Source organism: Mesoplodon bidens, assembly GCF_964165515.1.
Source record: "Mesoplodon bidens genome assembly, chromosome: 11".
Lineage (NCBI taxonomy): Eukaryota > Metazoa > Chordata > Mammalia > Artiodactyla > Ziphiidae > Mesoplodon > Mesoplodon bidens.
In genome coordinates, this window is record NC_138167.1 from 35,396,455 (window position 1) to 35,413,742 (window position 17,288).

Consider the following 17,288-nt stretch of genomic DNA (forward strand, 5'->3'; position numbering starts at 1 on the left):
AATATACCTTTTTGTAGATAGTGGTGTGTATATACACGAACACACATAAAAAAACATAGTGGAGAGACCCATACCAGAATACCAATGATTCCTTGTGCTCTTTCTGTTTTCCAGATTTTCTTAACACATGTCATTTTTCTAATTAGGAAACTTATTTAAAATGCTGCCTCAAATGATGGCTGTAGGTAGCAAAAAAAAAGTGGCTCAGCAGCACTATTTACAATAGCCAGGACATGGAAGCAACCTAAGTGTCCATTGACAGATGAATGGATAAAGAAGATGTGGCACATATATACAATGGAATATTACTCAGCCTTAAAAAGAAACGAAATTGAGTTATTTGTAGTGAGGTGGATGGACTTAGAATCTGTCATATAGAGTGAAGTAAGTCAGAAAGACAAAAACAAATACTGTATGCTAACACATATATATGGAATCTAAAAAAAAAATGGTCTGAACAACCTAGGGGCAGGACAGGAATAAAGACGCAGACGTAGAGAATGGACTTGAGGACACGGGGAGGGGGAAGGGTATGCTGAGACAAAGTGACAGAGTGGCATGGACATATATACACTACCAAATGTAAAACCGCTAGCTGGTGAGAAGCAGCTGCATAGCACAGGGAGATCAGCTCAGTGCTTTGTGACCACCTAGAGGGGTGGGATAGGGAGGGTGGGAGGGAGGGAGACGCCAGAGGGAAGAGATATGGGGATTTATGTATATGTATAGCTGATTCACTTTGTTATACAGCAGAAACTAACACACCATTGTAAAGCAATTATACTCCAATAAAGATGTTAAAAAAAAAAAGTGGCTCAGAAAGAGTAAAGGGAGATTTTATGAGGGGAGATGGCAGGCTGTACACTTGACCACGACTCTCCGTTATCTAGAATCCATAAGACCAGGAAGCTAAATGGCATTCTTATTGTTCTATTTTATTAAAACAAAGAAAAATGACAGATCCACAGGTTATTTTTATACACACACATACATTCACACACACATACACACATTCCTGAATAAACTCGTTTACTCATATTCGGGAACTCGCCATTCTGCCAAGTTCTTGGCAGGTCACAGGCCACCCAGCAACCCAGTGATTAGACCGGCGGAGATGGAGTTTATTGGGCTGTTCTCTTGGTGCATGTGATGAAGGTGGGGTAAAGTTGACAGGGTAAGGAAAGGGGGTGGGCAAAGTCACAAGAGCGTTCTATGCAGGCGCTCAGATAAACAACATCACAATAGCTACAACAATGAGAATCTTTATGCATATATCTTTGTAATCAGTACAGTTCTTCAGAACAAGAGAGACTGAAAAAGGGAATACAATATTCCAAACAGTTACAGCCCCATAGGTTGACATTACAAACTAGGTTTAAAGTATCTGGAGGCTTTTGTAAGAGAACTGAGGTGCAGACATCAGGAGTCGGCTCCAGCCTAAGTGCTGACGGGGTACAGACATATCTAAAAGTGAAGAAACCACTACTTGGTAAGTACTTCTGGTGCTGGCATACAGTGTCCAATACAACGAAGATAAAAGTCCATACTGGTCTCTTCGTACATGCTGTGTGCTACAGGCTACTGCAGATCCTTTATTTTCTAAAGTAGGCAAAGCTCACAAGTTGACCGATACACATGGTGATTACATGGTACAATGCATGCACTTTAACAGGACAGAGTGCTTTAACAGGAATCTGTCAGGTTTTGAAACCCTGATGAGGTCATTTTTACCTCAGAGGACTATTATCCTTTCAGTAGTTTATTTATTCATTCAACAAAGACTTAACCCAAACCGTGTGCCATCACTTCCATTCTTTTCTCAGGAAGACCAACCCCAGGAAACAGATACAGCATGTGCTACTAACCCTAAGACAGGTGGCAGACAGCGATGGCACAAGCCTAAGAACTGCAGTAAGTGCCCTCCACCCCCTTACCCACCTCCCCAAACCCAGACCCTCTGGGAGCTGGGAGCTGACTCGAGAGAGAAAAGAAAAATTCTCTATTCAAGTCAGACATCCCTCAAGGGGAACATGACTATTCTGACTCACTTGGGAAGGGGGAGGAGAAAAGAATACAAGGTGGAATGTAAAGTTCAGCAGATGGAAGAAAATAGTATCACTGGCTTAACTTTGGAAAATGCAGAGGGTCTCGTCCTGGGGGTGGTATGCAAAGTAATCCCGACTCTCCACCTACACCCTTCCCAAGACACAGGCTGTGGGAGTGGCTGCTTTTTAAGAAGCTGCATGCTAACTGCAGATGGCACAGAATTCTCCTGCAAGACCTAAACTGCAATAACATATTAGTCATGTTTTCCATCTTCAGTTCTTTGGAGGGTAAAAATACCACAAAAGGGATAACTCTTCTCATTGTATATATCATTCTTGTGTTTTCTGTGCAAAAAAGCCCACACAACAACATTCTCTATTTTATTATAAAAATTAGTGCCTCTCATAGTAGAAACTCTTTCTAAAACTATAGCTCTGGTTTCAGAATTAGCAATCCAATTAGCTCAAATGAATACTGACTGCATCATCAAAATGCCGGCAAGCCTAGCCGAGGTCTTCCAGGGAACGAGGATAAAAATGCCAAGTCTATCTTCTAATGTTGGCTGGAGAAGGGGTTTGAGGAGTGAGCCTTTTGTCCAGCCAAAATGACAGTTGCATGAAGCATTTTTTAAATGAACTACGTTTTCGGATAAGAAGGTCAAAGCTGGTTTTATGAAACGCCATCACAGGACTCTGTACCATCTGGAGAAAGGTCCTTTGAGTCAGGAGGGAGTGCAGGGAATAGCTTCCCAGTCTTGGTTTCTAGAACCTATGTAGCCAATGCACCTGGGTACAAGGAGCATAAAACCCACCTATTGCACGGGAGGCAATGTGGCTGAGTCACATTGAGTACCGGGAGTATTTACCTTGAGTATCTGAAGTACTCCTTCACCTCTGTGTGGCTCAGAGTTCCCATGTGCATGGTGGAAATAACAGGTGCTGTCTCTGGGGAGGAATGGGAGAGACAGAGCTAGACAGCACTGGGGCCTTCTCCAGGGAGAGGCAGTGGTCAAGTAAGAAAGTACTCAACAAAGTACTCCCACCCCAAAGAAAAGCACAAAATTCAAGTAACAGAGTTGCAGGTGCTATGTTCTGGCTTTTGAGCAGCGGCTTCTCGCATCTGCAGTGGAGAACTGGTAGGTAAATGAGCTGCATGGTGGAGGCCAGACAAGCTCTGTATAGAGCCCGTTGGTCATCCCACCACTGAGGACCAAAACTCTCCTTAAGAGGTGAACATGAAGCTCGAGGAAAGCTCAGTGGAATCAGCAAGCTGTTGAGAGCAACTGCTTCATGCATAACCCATTTGTGTCCTCTTCATAAGATCTTCCAGCTGATGATCAAGCTACATTTCAACAGATAAAGGTTTTCTTCCTTTTGCAGGTAGAAATAGAAAGTGAAAGAAAGGCTATCTAGATTTTTCTCCTGCCCTTTAGCACAAGAATAAAAACCAGTTTTGAGACTGGCTGAAAGAAACTACTGAAGGAAAACTCACACATACAAACATTCCCCCCAGCAGGGCATGAAGAGGGAAATTGGGAAGTTCTTTGCAACTTACTTTCTTTTTACAGTTTCTGTTCTAACAAGCTAGTGTGTGCATGCTTGAGTATTAATAACACCCAGAGAACTGGAAGGTTGGGTGGGGGGTTGTCACAGGCACCCTGAAGGCCCTCAGAACAGGAGGAAGGAAGAGGGGTTAACAGCCTAGATACAAAGTCTTTTCTAAACAGCTCACAATGAAAAGCTGGGAAAACTTCACACTTTAAAACCACAATATTTATTTTGCCATAAGAACCCACTGTATCGATGATCGCAAGACATCCCTATTCTAGCACCCATTGTAAAATGTCCAATTCCCATTTTTATGGACCGTTGCTCATCTCTGAACCCATCTCTTCATTTTCAATGGACAGCTGAGGCTCTCTTGGAGCCATCCGGCTGGAACCCTTCTGCCACCATGAAGAGGTGAATGTGGATACACAGTTGCTGAAAGATGTCACCGTTTCTTAGTACTACTGTTTCCACCGCTGGACTTGCTGAAGCTCCTGCTCATGTAAGGAAAGTGCACGGTTGGGGTTCTTTCTGTAGGACCATATAATCCCAAATTCCTGGCAGTGGCTGACTTCCGCAGTGGCTTGACGCTGGGAAAGGGGCTAAAGATGGGAGTTTTCGGGTGGCTGCCTTGGGGAGACTTGCCAGGGGCCTTGTTTCCTCCGGGTGCATCTGGCGGCTCCGGGAGGTGCTGCTGGCAGGGCAGGTGCACCTTGGGATCAGTTTCAGCAGCAGCAGCCCTTGGGTTCAGTTCCAAGGCTTCTAACTTCACCTGGACCACAGACACATTGGCATCAGCATCCCCAAAGAGCGGCTCTGGAGATTGCCCTTCGATGGTCCTCCCAGGGCCGCCGTCGGAGCTGCCACCTTCCCTTTGAGCTGCCCCCGCACAATCGGAGGAAAATGCCTGCACTGCCCCCAGACTGTGAGTCTTGCAGCCCTCATTCTGCTCGTCTATCAGCCCGACGGTGTCCCCACAGCCCAGCTGACTCTTGGTCCTCGCCGTGTTCTTTTTGTGGACCCGGATGTGAGTTCGCCATGGAGAATTGAGCTTGGTCCTAAGGTCTTCATAGGGCACAGGAGACATTTTGCCTCCTGTGTGACCAGGGATGTGGATGACAGCATTCTTGGCAGCTCTGTTTGACATTTTCATCTTCTTTCCTAAAAGAAGGTGGTTTATAACTGGAGAGTTGTTTACCTGAGATGGGAGAATGCTGGTCACTGGCCCTTTGTCTGAAAGAAATGTTGAAAGGTCGTGTGAAAGGTACCACAGAGAAAGACAGCCATCACAGAACAGGAGTCACACACAGGTTGTCCCCGGACCCTGCCCACATATTTCCCAGGTCTTGGCAGAGTCATGTAACTGAAGGCAGCAGAAACTGAATTCGATCCTAGAGCCTGGGGTACGGATTCCCTCCTCTTCAAAGAGGAGGAGACAAGGGGCTGAGGATACAAAAAGAAACAGACTCTGACCCCTTGTTACTAATTAGAGCCCAGCCTCCCTAGTGTTTTTTACAGAGAGCCTTGTGTCTGAGAAGCAACCTCGGAGGTCTTGTATCTAGGAAATCTTTGAAGATTTTTTTTTTTAAATAATAGGTCAGACACTATGACCATATAGATTACCAGCTGTCAGCTTCTGAGAGGTAGAAAAACAACACACTGCATATTATTGAGAGAAGAATAGAGCAGAATGAGAGAAGTGATAAGAAGGTGGTAAAAATGCAGTGACATCACAGCTATCCAGTGCCTGGCCCTAGTTCCACTCCTGTGTCCTCAATTGACTTTGAAAGCAAATTGAAAACAGGAAAGCACCGAAAGCTGTGTTCTCCTGGAAGGCACTGTTAACCGTATTACTGTCCTCATCCTGTGGCTATGACCAAGCCCCTGTTTTCCAATGAAGCTTCAACATTCATGGCCCCAGGGACGACAGCTGCAGGCAGAAGTATCAAGAGAAGACCCCGCCGTCTTTGTGTGAACAGCCTTCCTCCTGATATCTAGGTCACGTGGCTGAACTCCCGCCTGTGCTTCTCGACTGCTCCTATCTATCTACCTCTGGTCACAGTCCAATCTTCACTGAAATTTTGACACCTGTTTCCTCTTCACTCTATGTCCTCTTACCTACCACAGTTACTTTACTGCCTTGGTGACTGACCCAACCTCCACCTGCCCAGTTCCATCCTAAACCTCATCACTCGGATCTGCCTCACGTGAAAAGTATTTAACTCTCATATTCCTCTCTTTGACTCTTCCAGCTCTCAGACTCTCGATGTAACTATACCTGGTACTAAACCATAAAGATTTCCATTCCTTGATCCCTCAATCTTCTCATAACCTCTCACTGTCTCCTCGGCTCACTTACACCCCTACCCTGCTAGATGCACCGTGGATCTCTGGGCCACACCTCACCAATAACCACACATCCAGGCATCCCTATGGCTTTATCACACATGCCTGGCAAAACTCCACTCTAGATCCACAATTCACATTCTCCTTTCCAAAATAGGAGGTGCTAATCGCTGCTGGGGGGTGGGGATGCGGATGGGGAGAAATCACACAGCCATGTGGATTGATATCCCTTAAATTCATAACTTCCTATTTCTGTTAGGTCCACAATGCCACTGAACAAACTTTCTTTCCCTCTCCCATTGCTTCCGATGGCCAATCCAAATCTTCACTATTTTCTTTAAGCTCCCACCCAACCTTCAACTTACTCCCAAGCAAACAACTTTTCCTCCTATTTCTTCATAAAAACAGAAGCTATCAGGACTGAAAAGCCTTAACTTCCTGTCCTCCCTAACCTAGGAAGCTGGTACCTCAACCACCATCCTTACCACCTTCCTTTAAATCTCAGAAGCTGAGGACTTTTGCCTCTGGCTCAAATTCAATCTTTCCGCCTGTGCTGCTGGTCCTATCCTACACCATCTCCTCTAAAACCCCGCTACTCAAAGTGCAATCTCCATCCAGCAGCAGTGGCATCGCCTGGAGGCTTATTGGAAATGCATAATCTCAGTCCCACCCACAGCTACTGAAGCAGATTCCTCATTTTGACACATCCCCAAGTGATGCGTATTCACACTAAAGTTTGAGAAACAATGCTCTCAAACTTTGCCCTTAAGCAGCAATCTCTCCCTAAAAATAACCACATAAACCCTGATCTAGAGTAGGGGTCAGCAAACTTTTCCTGTAAAGGACCAGACTATAAATATTTTAGCCACTGTGGTGCAAAAGCAGTCATAGACAATATGTAGACAAATGGGCATGCCTGTGTTTCAATAAAACTTTATTTATAAAAACAGGCAGTGAGCAGAATTTGACCTACAGACCATAGTTTGCTGACCCCTGACTAGAGTACAGACACTGGGCTGATTTAGTACCCAATGACAATTGTTCACCATTCCACCTAAAGCTTCTGAAAGTGGTTGGAAAAGAACTACATAAAGAATCAAGGGCTTCCCTGGTGGCGCAAGGGCTTCCCTGGTGGTGCAGTAGTTGAGCGTCTGCCTGACGATGCGGGGGACACGGGTTCGTGCCCCGGTCCGGAAGGATCCCACATGTCGCGGGGCGGATAGGTCCGTGAGCCATGGCCGCTGAGCCTGCACGTCCGGAGGCTGTGCTCCGCAACGGGAGAGCCCACAACAGTGAGAGGCCCACGTACCGGGAAAAAAAAAAAAAAAAAGAAGAATCAGAACATGGGGGTTTTAGCCCTGGCCTGATCACTCACTATAGTTATATAATCCTAGACAGTTGCTAAGCCTTCCTGAATTACCATTTCCTCATTTTTTAAAAGGATATAAGAATATCTGTCCTTGCCTTGCTCATAGATTTAAGGACAAATGGGGATATGTATGTGCCAATGTTTTGAAAATTAAAGTGTTATAGTTGTTAGTTCCTTTTGTGATTGCTTTTTTAATGATTCAGGATAAAGTAAGAATCTTTAAGAAGTTGCCTACTGCTCCCCAACAAGTGAAAGGTAAATTCAGTTTTTATGCAAGATCAGTCACATGCTCACAAGCCTCTTAAAAACATGTCAAATTTATATCTTGGTTAATCCTGGATCGGCATCACTTTCATTAGGATTTCATTTAAAATAAGACAAACCAATTGCCAAATCAGCATATATTAAACAACAAATCAGATTGTTCATTGGGATTTTGGGAATTTAAAGGAAAAAAGAAGCTTGACAATCCTTGGAAAAGAGCATTTCCAACTGCAGTACAATTGTGTTCTTCTCAGCAGACTCCCAAGACACTGCTAACACACAGTTAGCAGGCACAGTAACGGCTTTTTCCTTTTCCTCTGATCACAACATCTGTTATATTACTACCTAAATGACTGGTAGTAATATTATTTACCAGTATACAGATGACTAAATTCTACTTCCAAATGCCTGATATTTAGGGGGCAATAGCTCCAAAATGTCTCAAATCCAAGGAATGCATGGCTTTGCAACATTCTAATCATTTGTAAAGTCTTCTCCACAAGCATACAGAGTAAAGAAGTATTGAATACCATCAACTGCCTGGTCCTTGGGACCTTTCTCTTATTTAGAGCCTGATAAGATAAAATAAAAAGTGAGAAGATAAAGATGTTATTGTCTCCTGCCAGCTGTGTTGGTGGATGCTGAGCCAGAGTAAGCAGTAATTCTCAGGCCATCCTGGGAATACTCAGTCTTCCTTTCACAAGTTGACACGGAGCTGAAATTGACTCAAACAAAGAAGTACATTACCTGCCCTGATATACACCTGATGAACCTGCTGCTGCTGCTTCTTTTTAATCCGAGAATATTGCTGCTTCAGCGCGTTGATATCTGTGGTCATGCGTTCCATCATCATACTGTTAAAAGCTGCGTGGTATTCACTTCGGCAGGAATTGATCGCTCCTGGACTCAGCTCTGCAATGTTATTGGATCTCAGATTCTGGTCCCCATTTGGTTCTATATTCCAAGGAATAGAGACAAGGAGACACTATCACAGGAGGAGAACAGGACTAACTGGGAATTGCTTACACTATATAACCTCGGGTAGTATCTTAACCTCCAGGAAATTCTGAACCACAAAAAACATGTACACTAGAATTTGTCCAGTACTTGTTTTTATTTGGTCCTGAAAATATTTCTGCATTTTCTTATTAGGCTAACTGTGAGTCTGAAATGAGCTGTGTGGGTTCATTGTTTGATTTTATTACCCCTTTGTTCATTATATGGACATAAGATCCGCTGTTTCCAGATAAAAATCACTGCCATTTTCTAAAATTCCCTTAGAAAAATATAACTCTAGCTGTCTAAAGCCAGGGTACAGATTTCCATATAACTACATGAGGATTTACAAGGTTCCATATAACTAACTGCATGAGGACTCACAACTATAAACTTGTAAATTTTACACTGTAGGGTTTAGTCAGTCATTAAAAGTGAGCTTTTCCTAAGTTAAAAACTGCAAGACATTCTATAAGATTATCAAGACTTTAGATCATGGTATCACTAGAAATGGAATGTTTTTATTCATTTAACAAGTATTTCCTGACTGTCTACTATGTGTGTTATGTCTGATGTGGTTTCTGCTCCTGTTAACACCAACAACTAGTAGATTTATCCCTTAAATAAATTTGAGATTACCTCCAAGAAACAGAAATAAGTACTGTGTGAAAATACACTCACATGCCACATAGGTAAACAGGGGATAAAATGAGGCTTTTCTAATGCGATATATAAAACTTGCCTGGGGACAAGCTTAAAAAAAAAAGATTATAGGGGATTTCAAGTATCCTAACATCTGCTGAAAGTGTTATTCAGATAAAGACTGAACATCTGGTAAACTTTCTTTTTTATTGAAAATACTTCTCTAAGGAGAAGAAAATTAAAAGAGGACATCTAATCTAACTAAAGTAAAACCAATAAGAAAGCCTAAGGATGAAATTTAGGAGAAAATGACCATGTCATCCCAGAGCCTATAATTGCACAGAAAGAATAACAGGGGGGAAAAATGGAACATAGACCCAGATGACAGAAAGCAGATTCAAAAACGTTAGAGTTAAAATACTTATTGATCGCATGGCCAGAAACCAAAAGCTAAAATTCAGGCAACTAAAGAGGAGATAGAAACCATTACAAAACCAATAGAACTCTTGTTGAGTTCAGATTTTTTTTAAGTCATTTAAAAAGATGACAGGGGGGGCTTCCCTGGTGGCGCAGTGGTTGAGAGTCCGCCTGCCGATGCAGGGGACACGGGTTCGTGCCCCGGTCTGGGAAGATCCCACATGCCATGGAGCGGCTAGGCCCGTGAGCCATGGCTGCTGAGCCTGTGCATCCGGAGCCTGTGCTCCGCAATGAGAGAGGCCACAACAGTGAGAGGCCCGTGTACCGCAAAAAAAAAAAAAAAAAAAAAAAGATGACAGGGGAGTGCATACCAAGAACACACACACAAAATGATATGAATCAAACATTAAGCAAGTTAAAACTCAAAACAAGCTAAGGCTTGCAGAACATACTCAAAACTACCAGGACCAAAACAACAACAACAAAACAAACAAACAAACAAAAAGGAAGCCTTCTAAGCAAGAGGAACAAAAACAAGAAAATAGCCCCATGACTTTGAGAACGCAGTATAAAGCTAGCAGATGGCAAAGAGAATGCAGAGGTGCCTGACATCTTTTGTTTCTGTCCTCTTTCAGCAAGGAGAATGGTCTTCAAACTAGAATAAATGTCATAAAGGAAGAGCTGCCACCAAAGATAGGAAAGATCACAGTGGGAGAACCGCGAACTGCTTCAAAAGAGTTCATTACACGAATAATGTCCAATCTATTTTCTGCAAGAAAAAAACAAACATAGCACGACATTCAATTCAGAGCACCACTTTTTAAGAGGGATACTATCAAACTTCAGGACATTTAGAGGTGAATTTATAGAACATTAAAAGTTCTGGAAGACATATCTTTGAGAAATTCTGAATTTGGACCATGAAGCCACTTTTGGGGGACGTGATGACTGTCCTCAAGATTCAAAGGAGACATCTAGCAGAAGAGGGAGCAAACTTGTTCTGTTTTGTTCTGAAGAGAAGAACTATTAATAGAACTAGTAAGTGGAGTTTATCTCTTCAAAACTAGAAACCCTGGGCTAAGCAGAGGAATTAGCAGAATGTCTTATGAGATAATGAGTTTCTGGTCACTGAAATTCAAGTAGAGGTACCATAATATTTTGGCTTTAGAGAGTATTTCTATAGTGGAAAAGAAGCCAGTCTATAATGAATTCAATTTAACTCAAACAGAATGTAGTAAGCCTCTGTTATATGCCAGGCTTGGTGCTAAGGAACTGAGCACACAAAGTTAAATCAGACGAGTGGGAGGCAAAACGAATCATAAAGAAAAAGAAATATGTATTATGCGTGTAACACATAACAGAGAGAGCCTCCTAAATGATAAAGTAACAGAGAAGTTACTTTTAATAAAGACCTTTAACAATGGTAATCAGTTCAGGAAACAACAGACATTTATAGGACACAATAATACTACCCTTGCTATAGTGAACCAACACATTGTGAGTATCTAATAGATGCCACCTCTTTACCTTTAACTTGCTTTTGGTACTTCTGCAGTTCAGGTGCCAGGAGCCCACTAAAAGGTCCGAGACACCCCACTGCATTAGCAATAGCATCTTCATCATCTGGGTCATTCTCTTCATCGCTGTCTCTGACCTTACCACGTCGTCTTGGAAAACATAAAAGAAAAAGGAATATTTTTTCAAAAAGTGGTATTATTTTTAAATAAGTAATATAGCCACATGACTTAAATGATATATATATAAATTATATAAATTATTATAATTTATATAACATATTTATATTATATTTATATAATTATATATTATACTTATATAATTTATACATATATATATAAAGTCCATCTCCCATCCCTGGCCAACTTCTACCCTGTTCTTACCCCACTTAATCCCCACAGGTGACCACTGTTACTAGTTTCTGATGTATTCTTCAGCTTCCTTATCAGTTAAATAAGCAAATATGACTATACAGTCTTATTTTTCTCCTCTTTTTCATAAGTATTAGCATGCTATATATAAGTACACTCTTCTGCACCTTGCTTTTATTCACCTAAAAAAAAAACTCTCCATATTCACACAGAGCTTCCTCCACATCCTTTTCTTAATGGCTGCACTGTACTGTATGTATACATTATTGTTTGTATGTATGTACTGTATTGTATGTATGTGGCCCATGTTATGGAACCAGGCTGCTAAATGATGCACACTCAAGTGGTTTCCAATATTAAACTATTATAAACAACACTGCAATAAGTAACCTTATACAAACTGTGTTTTGCATGTGTACAAATATATTTGTTGGATAATTCAGAAAGGTAGAATTGCTGGGTCAAAGGATATATGCAATAGTAATTTGGGAAAATACGGTCAAATTGCCTGCCCCAAATCCCATGGTAATTAACCTCTCATGAGCAAAGTGTAAGACTGCCTGTTTCCCTATAGCCTTATCAACAGAGAGCACATCAACCTTTTGAATTTTTGTCAACCTGATAGGTGAAAAAAACAGAATCTCAATCTTGCTTTAAGCTGCATTTCTCTTAGTCCAAGTGAAGTTGCCTTTTATGTAAACTGCCTATTCCCATACTTTCATCATTTTTCAGATGGTGGTCATTTTCTTATTGACTTCTAAGAACCTTATATATGAGAGGAATCAGTTACAAATATTTTTTCACAAATATTTTTGTGTCTGCTTATGGAGGTTTTCTTTTGCTCTGTTTTGGTTTTAGTTATGCAGAAAATTATTTTTAAAGTACTTAATTTTTTTTCCTTTATTGTTTTTTTTGAGCAGTTATTAAGGCCTTCCCAATTCCAAAGAACTAAAGACATCCTTCCACATTTTCTTCTGCTTATTATTTCAGTTTTTTCCATTTAACTGTCTCATCTCCATGGAGTTTATCCTGATGTATGGTGTAAAGTATGACTCTAACTTTATTTCTTTCCAGATTCTCATTGGCCCAGCACCATTTACTAAATAGCATATCTTTTCAGCGTTGATTTACGTTTTCATATATTAAATTCCTGTGTGTGTGTGTGTGTGTGTGTGTGTGTGTGTGTATTTGTCAATTTCTGGTCTCCACAGTATTTTAAACTAGCTCATCTGTCTACACTTTTTTGATTCTACCCTTTTTTAATTACTGAGATTTTTAATATTTGATATTTTTAAATAAGTTGTGGGGTTGCTAAATATCCCTTCAGTTTATGTTCCAACCTTCTTTGGAAAGTACACTTCCAAAAATCTCCCTCTTGAATTTAAATCAAAACCTTTGGGAAAGAGATATTCAGAGTTTAAGCACCAAACTACTTCAAATGTATTTCTGGGGTTTAACAAATATTAATAACAAATTAAGGTATTAAGTCTTCCATCATGAAAACAAGAAGGAAAAAAAGGACCTTACCCAGAAACTGAGGTGGGCTTAATTGTGGCTGGGAATGGTGTAATGTTGTAGGTGTACTTTTCCCTCAGCTCTGCCAACTGTGGAAAAGGGAATGGAGCCATAGAATACACAGTCTGGAAAACAAGAACAAAAATGCCAAGTCTGAAATGGTGGCCTTAAACAATTCTTATCAATCCTGCAAAGACATTAAAGTTCTATGATTTGGGTGTGAGGAGATAGATACTGCTCCTTACACAGCAGGTGGAGAGAATATACTTCAATATCATTTTAGAGAAAGACAAAAGCATATTGATAAAACAACAGTTAGTCCCCAAATCAACCCAGCTGGGACTGGGCACTCCAACTGGTGAACATGGGTGGGCAAATGGGGACAGTCTGATGTTCTCTTGCTCATTTGATAGATGGGTTAATTCAGAAATTCACAGCTCCCTATTACTTCTTTCACAGTGAACCCATCAATCTTCTTCATGTGTACCACTCGTTTTTCAAAGCTTTGCTTGATGATCGTTATAGGCATTAAATGTCAGCCTTCCGGATACAGTTATGCCCAGGGGACAATCTTGTGATCGCCTGCAAGCTTTCTCCAAAGATACCACCTTTTCAAATGTCTGTGAATCAGTTCTAGGTGAAAATTGGTAACTGTTATTTTGAAAGAAAAAAAGGAAAGAAAGAAAAAAAGTGACAGGGTGTAAAGCACAGGCTGTTAAAAATCTATAAATAAAAATGGGAAAAGCACCTGTGCTTCCTCCAGGATTTTAAGATTATATATCATTCTACCAGCAGGAGGAAAATCACCTTGTTTGTTCTGTTAATTTTATGAAAATTTAACTGCTCCAAACATATTTCTTCAATCTTTCAGGTTCTTATTCACCAGAAAATGTATATGAATCACATTAACTTTCATTTCTTCCAGGAAGCCATTCAAATGTCCTGAAAACACTTTTCTAGGACAATATTTTGAAGTGGTATTTTTCATTTCAACAGTACTGTTTTCCTGAAGGCTTAGGAGATGTCTAATATCTGCACAGGTAGGAAAAGGAGGGCTCTGAAAGGGGCTTCCTAGCATTGCAGCCTCACCCCACAGCTCAGAGCCACCTCCGGGACAGAATTTCGATTCTAAACAGTCTGCACATCTGACTGTTGCCAAACTTCTGTGGTATCTGCTTATACCTTAGTGTAACATCCCAAGATTCCAAACAAGGAAGTGTTGACTAAAATTCCTTCCCTTTGATTCCCCATTGCTTATTATGCAAAGTTACACAGTTTATTGGGACCACAAAAGTCATCTCCAAGTCGTATTATCTCACACATACTTGATTACAGACAGTCTCTGACTTACAATGGTTCAACTTAAATGATTTTTCCACTTTACGAAGGTGCAAAAGTGATACATATTCAGTAGAAACCCTTCTTCGAATTTAGAATTTGGAACTTTTCCTGGGTTTACGATACGCCATAGGTGCTCTCTCGTGATGCTGGGCAAGGCAGCTCCCCATCAGCCACGTGATCACAAGGGGAAACAACCAATACATTTACAACCATTCTGGACCCAGACAACCGTTCTGTTTTTCACTTGCAGTTCAGTATGCAATAAATTATATGAGTTATTCAACTCTTCATTATAAAGTAGGCTTCGTGTCAGATTATTTTGCCCAACTGTAGGCTAATCTAAGTGTTCTGGGCATGTTTAAGGCAGGCCAGGCTGAGCTGTGATGTTTGGGTGGTTAGGTGTATTAAATGCATTTTCAACTTATGAAGGGTTTATCTAGATGTAACCACATCGTAAGTCCAGGAAGATCTATGTACCCAAAAGGCTGAGAAGCAGTACAAATTTACTAACAGTGAACTGTTCCCCAATGGGAAGAAGCAGAAGGTACCCTGTGGTTCCCACTAGTCTGGAGTGTGAGACTAAGCTGGTTCCCAACCTCTCCAGGCCTCCTTTTTCTCATCTGGAAAAATGAAGGCATGAAACTCAGGATGCTGGTTACCTCTAAGAGGAGAGGGGGTGGCGGGATCAGAGAGAAGGGTATGAGGGTGTTCACCTGTGTTGTTAATGTTTTATTTAAGTTGGGTCGTAGGTGTGTAAGTTTTATTATTTTAATACATTCTGTATGCCTGAAATACTTCATATAATTTCATTAATAACATGGTCAGAGTACACTCTCACATTTTTTTTTTTTGCGGTACGCGGGCCTCTCACTGTCGTGGCCCCTCCCGTTGCGGAGCACAGGCTCCGGACGCGCAGGCCCAGCGGCCATGGCTCACGGGCCCAGCTGCTCCGCGGCATGTGGGATCTTCCCGGACCGGGCACGAACCCGCATCCCCTGCATCACAGGCGGACTCTCAACCACTGCGCCACCAGGGAAGCCCCTACATGGTCAGAGTACACTCTCACATTTTTTGGGGTTTTTTGTTTGGTTGGTTTTTTTGCGGTACGTGGGCCTCTCACCGCTGTGGCCTCTCCCGCTGCGGAGCACAGGCTCCAGACGCGCAGGCCCAGCAGCCATGGCTCACGGGCCCAGCCACTCCACGGCATGCGGGACCCTCCCGGACCGGGGCACGAACCCGTGTCCCCTGCATTGGCAGGCGGACTCTCAACCACTGCGCCACCAGGGAAGCCCCCCTCTCACATTTTTTGATCCCACAAAGTTTACCAGCAGCTCATCACCCGAGAAGCTGCTTTACTGCCAGTATGGAATTCTTCCCTCCTTGCTCCTGTGACCTGTCTTAACTCCACATACCCTTTTGAGGGAAACGGAGAGATGTGAAAACCTCAGCACCCCAACTGTAAGTCCAGAGCACGGCACCTCTGCTTGGGCCTCAGTACAGCAGCATCAGTCTCTGACACATCAAATGTTGGTCCTACTGCTGGGCCAAAAGTCAGCCTGTCCCTCACTGATGAGACATTTCTTAACAATTTAGAAACCTGGTTCAGATTTCAAGAAACCCATACCATGCAATGAATAGCACGGTGACTATAGTTAATGATACTATATTGCGTATTTGAAAGTTGCTAAGAGAGTAGATCTTAAAAGTTCTCATCACAAGAAAAAAAATGTGTAACTGTGTGTGGTGATGGGTGTTGACGGGACTTACTGTGATCATTTCACAATATATACAAATATCGAATCATTATGTTGTATACCTGAAACTAATGTAATGTTATATGCCAATCATATCTCAATAAAAGAGAAACCCACACCGCCTGGATTCAAGTTTAAAAGATGAAATTATTAATGCTAGGAATTTCAAAATTCTCTACAAACAAAGTAAGATGTCTCATTGGAGACAATTAGTGGGATGTCTAGCTGAAGACTCATTTGTTTTATTTTCGCCAGTTTTATTAAAAGTTAGCAGAAAACTCCTTTGTCCAGCCTCATGAAGGAAGTGTATAAGAAAAGAAAGGGCTAATAAGGACCTACTGTATAGCATGGGAAACTCTACTCAATACTCTGTAATGGCCTATATGGGAAAAGAATCTAAAAAAGAGTGGATATATGTAGATGTATAACAGATTCACTTTGCTGTACACCTGAAACTAACACAACATTGTAAATAAACTATACTCCAATAAGTATTAAAAGAAAAAAAAGAAAGAAAGGGAAGTTCATCTTGCCCCTACTCTGTCCCATCCTGCTCCAGGGTAAATAGTCTGGGGTCTTACCAAGCTCCTTCGAGGGCGACTCAGCTAACGACACTGGACCAAAAAGAACACTGGCTCCATTGAGCTGCATTCTCTATTCCTGGTCTTCCTTTCTCTATAATTTACTTTTAGTTAGCCCTTCAAAGCATACATCGGTGTTCCTGAAACAAATGTGCTTATAGTACTTTGCATATATTCACTCACTTATTTAAAGGTCTCACATGTCAGCAGGCATGTTTATCCCATGAAGGTACACCACACACACCACCACAGTCCTCAGGATACCTGAGAAGCTGTAGATTTCCAACTGTATAAATCAGAGATTTACAACAGATTTCAAGAAGGGAATTTTACTAATCGTCTTAGAGCCAAAGTATAGTACATGAATAGGGTCTTAGGGTTAGAAAGAAATTTAAACATAATTAGTTCAACCTCCCTCCCAAGCAGCAGTTCCCTCTAAAGCATCTCCAACATATGGTCATAAAGGAACCGCTTAAACACTTGCAGTTACGGGCACACACAATTCTGCAAGGCAGATGGTTTCATTTTTGACAGCACTAATTAATCAAACAGTAACCTTCTACTGGACAAGCATTCACATCCAT

At 41.7% G+C, this 17,288-nt stretch overlaps 1 protein-coding gene across 2 annotated transcripts in view; it reads right to left on the reverse strand.

The window, feature by feature from the left end:
- Positions 1–1,185: 1,185 nt before the first annotated feature.
- TBC1D30 (TBC1 domain family member 30) overlaps positions 1,186–17,288 on the reverse strand; it is an 84,503-nt gene continuing 68,400 nt past the window's right edge. For both annotated transcript variants that reach the window (XM_081249813.1, XM_081249814.1), the window contains 4 exons: positions 13,041–13,153; positions 11,155–11,294; positions 8,320–8,526; positions 1,186–4,826 (listed from right to left, as the gene is read on the reverse strand). In XM_081249813.1, coding sequence (XP_081105939.1) covers positions 4,039–4,826; positions 8,320–8,526; positions 11,155–11,294; positions 13,041–13,153 — 1,248 coding nt within the window. In that variant the 3' untranslated portion in view covers positions 1,186–4,038. The remainder of the gene's footprint in view (positions 4,827–8,319; positions 8,527–11,154; positions 11,295–13,040; positions 13,154–17,288) is intronic.